At 49.5% G+C, this 11,127-nt stretch overlaps 2 protein-coding genes across 2 annotated transcripts in view; one reads left to right on the top strand and one right to left on the bottom strand.

Annotated features, from left to right (window-relative positions):
* LOC106810286 (tankyrase-like protein) overlaps positions 1 to 8,574 on the top strand; it is a 63,459-nt gene extending 54,885 nt beyond the window's left edge. The window contains exons 14-15 of the mRNA XM_014813583.1: positions 8,254 to 8,364; positions 8,565 to 8,574. Of these exons, the coding sequence (XP_014669069.1) occupies positions 8,254 to 8,326 (73 nt within the window). The 3' untranslated portion in view covers positions 8,327 to 8,364; positions 8,565 to 8,574. The remainder of the gene's footprint in view (positions 1 to 8,253; positions 8,365 to 8,564) is intronic.
* A 1,140-nt stretch (positions 8,575 to 9,714) lies between these two features.
* The window catches only part of LOC106810288 (alpha-(1,3)-fucosyltransferase C-like), a 1,822-nt gene continuing 409 nt past the window's right edge, over positions 9,715 to 11,127 (bottom strand). Inside the window, exon 2 of the mRNA XM_014813585.1 lies at positions 9,715 to 10,971. Coding sequence (XP_014669071.1) covers positions 9,895 to 10,971 — 1,077 coding nt within the window. The 3' untranslated portion in view covers positions 9,715 to 9,894. The remainder of the gene's footprint in view (positions 10,972 to 11,127) is intronic.

Raw genomic sequence — 11,127 nt, 5'->3', positions numbered from 1 at the left:
TGTTGTTGGTGTATATGTGTTCATGTGCCTACTGTATAGCAGGCTAGCATATCTCGCTGCGAGTGGGGTATATTAAACAATAATTTTACGTATTGGCGTGCTCTTATTCACCGGTTAGTTATGGTTTTCAGACGTATTTCTATGTATTCGATGCGAATAGGACATTAAAGGGAGTTTCTTTTTAATGCCTGAAAAGGGTGACCATCATCTGTATGATAATAGGTAGTAATTACGCGTTGCTATTGCGGGCGCGGTTCAGACTCAGTAACGTAATTGTACCTTTAAGTTTCGATTTTTCTGTCTCCGAATATGGCGGAGCCTAACATCAGTCACTTGGTACGAAGATAATAATGCTGACAGGGCCGTGGATCCTAGGTTTCAGGCGGCGGCGGGGGACGTGATATTTGGAGGACGCGTGCTGAAGGCACGCGGTCTAGGTTGTCGGGCATGCCCCTCAACTGAAAATTTTTGAAAATACCATGTTTTATGCTTTCTCCTGAATTTCTACGTTGTCTTTTTGATGATTATTAAGAATTATTTTATTGGGTCCCCATTTTACTAGTCTCATAACCATTAGTCAGCTGGCTAACGGGGGGCAACACCCTCCTCGCCCACCACCCCATGTTATGATCTGTACTATTTCCATCAGCATACCGTCAATAGGCAGCGCGCAGTGATTTGGCGAGATCGGCTAATGCGGCCTGGGTGTGACGAGTTGGGCGAAGTATTAGACGAAATACGCTTGAACCCGTATGGAAGTTATTGTACGGAGGGTTCTTTCTACTGTGACGGTTTTATCGTTAGATCTCTCGGATTAACGTTTGTTTCGCTTATGGTTTGGCGTGATGCTTGCTATCGTTACGTCTCGTCCCTAAGCACGTCGAATCGACTTATTGATTGCGGACAGAAATCAGAATCTCGTGGAAGATGACTCGTCGATGTGTTACACATGATAACAGACAGGACAGCGGTTAGCAGAGAACGACAGGCTTTAATTTACAAAACGCGGGCGGGTCTTACATACGCCCGTCCCCCGTAGTGGCCCATGGGCCCGTAACGCGCGACTCTAATAACTATACGCTAATCACAAGCCTCTCAATCCACGTAGTTTTCGCTGACGGTTCACGTAACGAACACCGACAACAGCACACGCTTTGAGTGGAGCAGCACCGATACGCTGTCAGCGTTTCAGTGATCGACGGTCGCTACCGTTCGCCTCGTGTTCTACACGTGAGCCTGGCGTATAATTCCGGGGATGGGAGATGCATCCCCGCTCTTGAAGGAGGGGGGGCATTCCTGGTACAAATATCTCCCCCTGCAGATTCAAAAACAAAAACTCCTTCCCATGCGAGAAACTAAAGGACAATATGCAACGTAGCCCGAGGCTAGTAAGGGTTAAGCGTTTGCACTGCCCTTTGCGTTTCAAAACTAGCCCTAAAAAAGATGTGTCCGATAGTGGGTTGCGGGGAAACGTTGTAGCTCACCGAATGCTCCGCAGGATGCTTTCTGAAGGGGTATGTGTGATGGTTTATATTGTGGTATACTATTTGTGTATTGTTGTATTGAGAGGTTTGTTCATTACAAGCACTGGTATTATTAAAACACAGCCAGATGTGACGTGCTGAGGGTGACTATACACTGTATAGTGGACAGGTCTTCGATGATGACGATGTTCCATGTTGATACCAAACGCTTATAGACGGGTCCCACGACCACGTCTTACATGTGCATATTACATGAGAAGAAACGACATAACGGGCGCGAAACGCACGCACCGCACGCACTCGCACGCACGACGCACACACACTCACTCACAATACACTCACACACACGCGCGTTTACAACGCCCCCATGACGTCCACACAAAAGACACGAATCACCGACCACGCGTATATACCAACACAGCGTCGTCACACGTCGCACACACGTCGACACACATCGCAAACACAGCTCAGGCACACAATCATCATCACCACTGGGTGCGGGTTGTTTTGAGCCTATCGTCGTCATTCACGCGAATTCACGCCACACTCGCAAACACTCCACACATTCGCTCACCACCACGGCTGTACGCTGCAGCGCCACCCACGCACACAGTGCGCAACACGTCGCACACACGCGCTCCGCTACACACATCGGACAACCGTGGCTCGCAGGCCTCCACACACGCCGGCTCACGCACACCGCACACACTTGTCATGTACACGTCGCGCTGCACGCACCACGTCGCACTACCGCGATCCGACCACGTCGCCACCACACGCGCTCACGACACACGCGCTCACGCACACACGTCGCACTTACCGCGGCACCATCACGTCGACCAGCGCGGCTCACGGCCACACACATCGCGCACACGCACACGACGAGATGTCGCACGACACGCGGCGCGTCACCGCACCCAGCGCGTCGACACACAGGCGTCACGCACACGCCGCACACACGCGCTCACGCACACATTCACATCAGACCGATCGCGCACACACGCGCTCACGCACACACGTCCGCGAACAGTCGCACACACGCGCTCACGCACACCGTCACACACACGGCGCTCACGCACATCACGCGCTACAACGGCACGTCGCCTGACACACGCGCTAACCGCACACACCGTCACCACACACGCAAACAACAACACACAAATATGAATAATGGCCAAATATGGAGGACATGGCCGCGCAATAGAAAGAAAATGCGCGCGCAAGAAGGAAAAGAAAGAGAGAGGAGGGAGAGAGAGAGACGAGAGAAGAGAGAGGACGAAGAGGACAGGAGAGCGAGAGAGAGGAAGAGAGGAGAAAAAGAGAAAAGAGGAGGGGAGACGAAGAAAGAAAGAGAGAGAAGAGAAAGAAAAAGAGGAAACGAGAGCAGACAGAGAATGATAGTGGAAGAAGAGAGAAGAGAGAGCGGAAGAGTAAGAGAGAGAAGAGGAGAGGGAGAGGGAGAGGGAGACAGAGACCAGAGAGGACGAGAGGAGAGAGAAGAGAGAAGGGGAGAGATCAGACGATGGGAGATAGAAGAGGGGAGAGAGGACTGAGAGAGGGGCGGGTGAGGATGAGAGAGGAGAGCGATGAGATGATTAGCGCCACGAGAGAGATTGAGAGAGAGAGCGAGGGAGAGGAGAGATGAGAGAGAGAGAGAAGGAGCGAAGAGAGAGAAGAGAAGAGGACGGAGACGAATTGAGAGGGGGATGAGAGATGAGTAGTAACGGGAAGAGGAGAGAGACGAGAGAGTAGACGAGAGGCATGAGAGAGAGAGAGAGAGAAGAGAGAGAAGAGGAGAGGGAGAGAGAGAAGAGAAGAGAAAGAGAGACGAGAGAGAGGACAGCGAGAGAGAGAGAGAGAAGACGAGAGAGAGGAGAGAGGAGAGAGAGAAGAGAGAGAGGAGAGAGAGAGAGAGAGAAGAGGGAGGAGAAGACATCTCATTCGCGTCATTCACAGGACAACCTATCGCTTCATTTAATAGTTAATTTAAAATTTTTAAATAGCCAATTTTCATTTAATTTTAAGATGAATTAATAACAATTTAACTTTAATTAATAAAAACATTAATTTAATATTAATTTTATGTATACTTGATGATTTTGAGTCATTTCGCGTCATTCGCGTTCATTTTCGCCGTCATTGCGTCGCAGTTTAGGAGTATTCTTACCTATTCCAACACACATTCCGCTGTTAGTACACATTTCGCTGGTTAGTCTAGCATTCCACTGTTTGTATAATATTTTTGACCATTTTGAACATTGCGGCAGTTCATTGATGCAAATTGCCACATTTTTACCTATTCACGCAATTCCTGTTTAGTACCATGCATTCGCGATTTAGTAGCACATTCCGCTGTTTAGTATAATATTTTTATACATTTTGATACTCGCGACAGTTATGATGACATTGCGCCACTATACTACCATTCGCCGCACATTCCGCTAGTAGCACATCCCTGTTTAGTATAATATTTTTTACAGCATTTTGCATACAATATTCTTGTACTCATCCGCGCACATTCCTCTCGCTGTTAGTAGCACATTCCGCTGTTTAGTATAAACAGTTGTTTTGACACATTTTGATACATTTGCGCAGGTATGAGGCACATTGCGCCACATTCGTTAAACATTCTAGCTGTTCTAGTAGCACAATTCGCTGCTTTAGTAGAAACATTTTTTACACTTCTTGCATACATTGCCGCAGTATGCAAACTGCATTGCAGTCCTCTTCCAACCTCAGTATAATTACAGAATTGAATAGAGAATTGCAGCCATGATTGTGAGATTGGAGCCTAGAGCGCAGAGCGCAATCTGCGTGGAGTTGCAGTTATTGGTGCAACATTGCCCTTCTAACACATCGCGAATTCCGCTGTTGAGTAGCAGTACATTTCGCCTGTTGAGTAGAACATTTCGCTGTTTAGAGCCACATTTCGGTGTTTAGTATCAATATTTTTTACACAATTTTGATACATTGGGCAGTTATGGATGCCCACTTGCGCCACATTTTACCTTACCGCGCAATCCGCTGTTTAGTAAGCCGTACATTTCGCCTGCTTAGTAGCACATTTCGCTGTTTAGTGTATAATATTGTTTACAACATTTTGATACCATTGCGGAGATTTTGAGCGCACTTTCACCCACATCTTACCTATTACCACGCCATTCGCTGTTTAGTAGCACATTTCGGTGTTTAGTAGCCATTTCGCTGATTTATGGCCTATAATATTGTGTACACATTTTGCATACATTCGGCAGTTATTTGATCGATTGCCACCACATTCTTACTATTCCACGCACATTCCGCTGTTACAGTACCACTTTCGACTGTTTAGTAGCACATTTCGCTTTTTTATATAATATTTTTGACCATTTGATACATCGCATGCGTTATGATGCACATTACGCCACATATTGTCAATCCTGCAAATTTGCACATTCCGCGCACATTCCTGCACATTCTTGACAATTCGCACAATTCTGACACATTTCCCTGTATGGTAGCACATTTCGCCTGTTTAGTTACCACATTCCTGGCACATTCCTTGCAATTCAGCGCACATCCTGCACATTCCTGCCCTTCTTGCACAGTCCGCGCACATCTCAATTTCGCTGTTTAGTAGCACATTTCCGACGAACATGCGGCTGTTTAGTATGTCCCTCTCTTTTTCTTGTTGTTTGTGCACAGGGCGTGCGTGCGGGGTACTTGTTGTTCAGATATGGCATTTGACGCATTACGCAAAGTTGATCGACAATACGGTAATAGGCGAAGATAGGAGTGTAAAGAAACATTGAATGATTGATAGTAGTAAAATACATTTCGTGTTATTTACTTTTCTTTATTGAGACGTTCCAAGTTCCCGTGGTTTCGGCGATGCGTCTCTGCTAAATTTTGGCGTCAACGTGTTAATAGAGACTAGCTTGAACAGAAACGTAGCTCAACGATGTTTACAAAAGAAACCTACGATTCCAAAAGATTCACGCGAATACATTTTCACACGCGCCCGGAATGTGTGAGACCAGCGAATCGGTAGCCAGATAGATTTATTCTTCAAGCCGAATATGCCGACGCGGCCGTCTCAAGTTAGACTTCTTGTATCTTATTTCATCCGCATAGTTTTTATCGTAACGCATACACTTGGAGTCCTCTGTGAACCAGCGCTGCATGTCGTACGACTGTGGTCGGGAAACTGGCGCGTGCAGTTTCTCACACAAGGGGCACCACCTACGTTGAGAAACCGCAGCTGAAGTGTCAATAACATAGTCCCGCCTTTCGCAGCAAATAGGCATTGTAAAGGGTGCCGTGCCAAGCGAGCTAGCTGGAGGGTAGTTGTACAAGCTCCTTGCACGGAGTCGAAAATCACGGACATCAATGCTAAGAATGAGGCGGAGCTGTGTCAGTGTATTTGCGCGCCACCTAGTACCACCGGCACCAATCATTTGCAGCGCAGCGGAAGAATTCTCGCGTGACATAGTCCTTTACAGATGCTGTCTTTCGAAGGCGAAAGTAGAGTAGTAGGTTCACGCAACATGGCCGACCAGTCGCAGTCGTGGCAGACCGTCTGACGCAGTTATCAGTTGCCGACCAAATACATGCTACGGCGTATATAGCCTGATATGTCACAAGTTAAGAGGTACTCCCGCCTGTCGTCCGTCGGGCAGTGCGACACCCACCAGGTGGCGAGCTTCGTCTTGCGTGCTGCGTAGTCGATGCTGGCCGCCGTGTCCTTAGGCGTCCGTCGACGCGCGACGTCACCCTCCTGATAGAAGATATCCGAGTCGCGTCGGTAACTCATCGTCCAGTTGAACCAGCCGTTGAACACGTCCAGCTTTCTGTAGGACCAATGTACGACGGGCGGCGCCTCGTACGTGACAAACACCCAGCGCTGGTCGGGCCGCCTGTACTCGGGCACACCGTCCGTTCGCGGGTTGTACACAGAGATCGTAAACAAGATGGCGTCGCTGTGCTTGACGCGGCTGCGGTCCGACGTGACGTCACAGGCGCTCACGGCGCATCCTGTGAAGTTGGGTTTCCCGAACATGTTCGTCCAGAGTAGCACGAGTCTGCGTCGGCCGGACTGCGCACGCACGTCGGCCCCCGGCTCAGACATCGTCCGCCGCAGTTGTGCCGACGTCGCCGCCGCTGCCGCCGGCGCGGGCGCTCTCGCTAGTGTGTGTTCTCGTCTGCTTATGTACGAGGAGAGCACGAGGTAGCACGTGACGAACATTGCCAGCGCGAGCACGCGGCTAACGCGGCTGCGGCCGGCGCCACCGTCGCAGCCCGACGCACCTCGCCGAGCTTCCGACGTCGCCGCTTCTGGCGCCGCCTGTAGTTCAGATCTGTCGAGCTCGTCGCCTATCGCCGGCGCCATGTTGGTGCTGATGGCAAGCGCGTGTCTATGCTAGCTCTCGCCGCGTGTGACGTGGGTTAATAAAACATAATTGTACTATTCGGGGGATGTAGGAAGCGTTGTAAAGAGCACACGCAGGTGGATATCGTAATGAGCGGGTCTGTCGGTCGTGCATCGTTTGTTTATGCAGCAAGCTGTGAGGCCAATCTGACGAATGATGCTGCGCTCGAGTGGTCGGTCAATGACGTCGCATCCGCGCTGAGCTGCAAAGCGTGAGAGACATGCGATGAGTAAAGCAGTTGTCAGTCGGCAATTATCAAGCATCTGCTATAGACGCGCGTCCCCATGTGAGATGCAGTCGCTATGGATTGTTGTGTGACACCTACTACTTCTACTTTGCCTTCGAGAACAGCATCCGTAAGGACTATGTCGCCGAGAATTTCTTCCGCTCGCTGGCCAATGATGTGGTGCCGGTGGTACTAGGTGGCGCGAAATACACTGACACAGCTCCGCCTCATTCCTACATTGATGTCCGTGATTTTCATCGAGCCGACCAACCAATCAATCATCAATGATTGGCGATCGCGATCATTCCCGAGTCGGCACCTGTAACGAGCTCTCAGCAGACGTCAGGGATGACGTAGACCCGCCTGAGACTAGCCTATAGACACGGACCTGACTACATATACAGCCCCGTAATGGCGACATCCATGACAGTCTCTGTTTGTAAACTACGGAATATAACGTAGACTTGATATTGTGTTCCTGACATTAATTGCTTGCTATGGGCTATGTATGAGTCACGAGTGTATGTTCACATCGAACAATATAGTAAAATAAGAAGTAATAATGCAGCAATTTAACCATAAAAAGTGAACAGAATTACTTATATTTTGTGAAAAAGTGGAAATATTTTTTTTATTTTTAAATATTTACGGGACGTAATCACTTTAACATAGCAAGAGGGGTGTGTGCAGCGATGACGGCGAGATATAGCGGATAACGGAAGGAGTGGCAGGTTTTGCTGTGTTGCAGTGTTGCATATCGTAGAATAATAATATATATCGTGTAGCATTGGTCGATATGAAATGGGGTTGAATTTCACTGCGACACAGTATAGAGTTTCTAGCTTAGTTTAGCATAGCAAGAATGGTGCAGGAATCAGTGGGTGAAAGAGGGGCAGGTTTCACTGTGATGCAGTGTAGCATAGCATAGTGTAACATAGCAGGGGCAGTGCGTTAGGCAATGCAAAACGGTGCTCAAGTCTCACCACGACACATCCTAGTGTAGCATAACATAGTGCTTATAGCATGGCATAGCATAGCAAGAAATGCAATCGAAAAAACTGACGGAAGCGACCGTTCTACGAAGCATTGACGCGCGTTTAAAAACTCATCTCCGTCCGCTCTCCTCACATCGCAGAGATCTGCCCGCTGGATTACGTCTACCGCTGCCTGAGCACGCAGCTAGAGCTGCTCGACTGGAAGGTGGCTGAGGCGCAGTACATCCTCCACTACTACCACAACACGATGCGTACGTATCGCGGCGCACCGCCCACGCGCGCCCACGCGGCCGTGTGATTATATTTTCGTTATCTAAGTTTCTTCAGTCTACCTCTGGCCTACCTTGACTACCTCTGGCCTACCCTGACTACCTCTGGCCTACCCTGACTACCTCTGGCCTACCCTGTCTACCTCTGGCCTACTCTGACTACTTCTGCTGACTGATTGCAGCCAAGTGTGCAGTGGAGGCAATCGACCTAAACCCTCTCACTCTAAGCCCTGCCTTTCCGTCTATCCTCTGGCCTACTCTGACTATCCCTAGCCACCTTTCAGTCTCACCTCTGGCCTACTCTGACTATCCCTAGCTGCTGCTGCTGCTCCCGCTGCTGCTGCTGCTGCTGGTGGTGGGGCTGGTGATGGTAGTTGTGGTAGTGGTGGCGGCGGCGGCGATGGCAATTGTGTGTCTGTGGAGGTTGCGGTGGTGTGGTGATGTGGTCAAGAGTGTATAATAATAGACCTATTATTTTGCACTCCTGTGGTGCTGGTGCTGGTGATGGGATTGGTGGTAGTAGAAGTAGTGCTGGTGGCCTAGGAGTGGAGCGACAGTGGTGGTAGTGAAGGGGGTGGTGGTGAATGGGCGGGGGCGGTAGTGACGATAGCAGTGGTGGTGGCGGTCGCAGTGGCGGCGGTGACGGTAGTGGCGGTGATAGAAATGCTGTTGGAAAACTATGCTCTGGAAAACTATAGTGGTGCATTGCACATAAATAAATGTTAGCAACTGAACAGATATACTTGATAAGACCAGGAGTGAATAATAGAGATTATCTCCTGATATTCACTCCTGATAAGACTATACTTGATTGCCGCTCGCTTGAATACATTTTTGATGAAACCGCCTGTCAGAAATCTGTATGAACCATATGTAGTTTAGGTTAGAAACCTACAGCACGCCTCCTTACGACCCCGCGTCCTTAAATTTATGTCAGTTATTTATAATCAGAACGGATTTGATCTAATACCGACCCTTTATCAATTGATGCCGGCCATTTCACTCCCTCAACGTCTTTGTATCCTACGTCATGTAATGCGAAAAGCTTACCCGTTAGTGCTTCAGAGTTATGACTATTGTTTACAAATGAAAACCCCGCGAACAAATATATGTAATAATCAGGGGGTCGAAATAATAGCGATGGTCCGATGGTATGGGGGGGGCCATCAAATAATCAGGAGGACCATCCGATTTTCAAAGTCAATATTTTGGTCCCATTTTACGGTAAATTTCTTGCACGCCGCATTACTTTTAGAGAACAATTTGAAATTTAGGAGGACCATCTAAAATTTAGGAGGACCATCTAAATTTCAAACTAGATGGTCCTGTGGACCATCTCTTTTTTCTCCTTATTTCTACCCCTGTTTATTTATACATATAAATAAATGTATAATAACCGGTTATACACGCGACTAGCCAAGCAGATGAATAGACAGATAGACACACGCGCGCGCACGTGAGCGCACACGCTGAGCTCAGTCTGAAAGCTTGAAAGTGGCCAGGCAAGTAAATTTAGTCAGAAACTCGCACCCGTTGATATGGCCGCTTCAATGTGGATTTGATGAATTTCATCTCCTCTGTAGACGTCTCGTCATAACGCAAGCACTTAGAGTCGTCGGTGAACCAGCGCTGTATATCGTACGATTGAGGTTGTGAGGCGGGCGCGTGCAGTTTCTCGCATAGTTGACACCACCTGTTCTGATATACCGCAGCTGAAGTGTCAATAACATAGTCCCGCTTCCAGGCAAAGTAGGCATTGTAAAGGGTGCTGTTGCCAGCGACTAGCTGGAGGTAGTTGGTAAGCTCCTTGACGGAGCGAAAATCTCGAACGTCGATGTAGGAATGAGGCGGAGCTGTGTCAGTGTATTTGGCGCCACCTAGTACCACCGGCACCACATCATTGGCCAGCGAGCGGAAGAATTTCTCGGTGACATAGTCCTTACAGATGCTGTTCTCGAAGGCGAAGTAGAAGTAGTAGGTGTCACGCAACATGGCCGACCAGTCGCAGTCGTGGCAGACCGTCTGACCGCAGTTATCAGTGCGACCGAATACATCCACGGGTATATAGCGCTTGATATGTTTCACAAGGTACTCCCGCCTGTCGTCCGTCGGGCAGTGCGACATCCACCAGGTGGCGAGCTTCGTCTTGCGTGCTGCGTAGTCGATGCTGGCCGCCGTGTCGTAAGGCGTCCGTCGACGCGCGACGTTGCCGACCTGGAAAAAGATATCCGAGTCGCGTCGGTAACTCATCGTCCAGTTGAACCAGCCGTTGAAGGCGTCCAGCTTTTTGTAAATCCAGCGTACGACGGGCGGCGCTTCGTACGTGACAAACACCCAGCGCTGGTCGGGCCGCCTGTACTCGGGCACACCGTGCTTGTGAGCTCTGTACAGCGCCATCGTGAACATCACCGCGTCGCTCTCCTTGAGGCGCGTCCGATCCGACGTCACGTCGCACGCGCTCACTGCGCACCCGCTAAAGTTGCTCGCTCTGTACATGTGCGTCCAGAGCAGCACCAGCTTGCGCCTGCCCGGCTCCTCCGCGCCGACGTCGCGCGAGCTGTTCATCAGCTTGCGCAGCGGTGGCGCCAGCTTGGGTGTCGGCGCCCTCGCCCACATCATTGGCCAGCGAGACGGAAGAAATTTCTCAGGTGACAATAGTCCTTAGCAGATGCTGTTCTCGAAGGGCGAAGTAGAGAGTAAGTAGGTGTCAAACGCACCATGGCCGACCAGTCGCAGTCGATGGCA

The sequence above is a fragment of the Priapulus caudatus genome, unplaced genomic scaffold (assembly GCF_000485595.1).
Source record: "Priapulus caudatus unplaced genomic scaffold, Priapulus_caudatus-5.0.1 Scaffold427, whole genome shotgun sequence".
NCBI lineage: Eukaryota > Metazoa > Priapulida > Priapulimorpha > Priapulimorphida > Priapulidae > Priapulus > Priapulus caudatus.
This window is presented reverse-complemented; position numbering and strand designations above follow the sequence as displayed.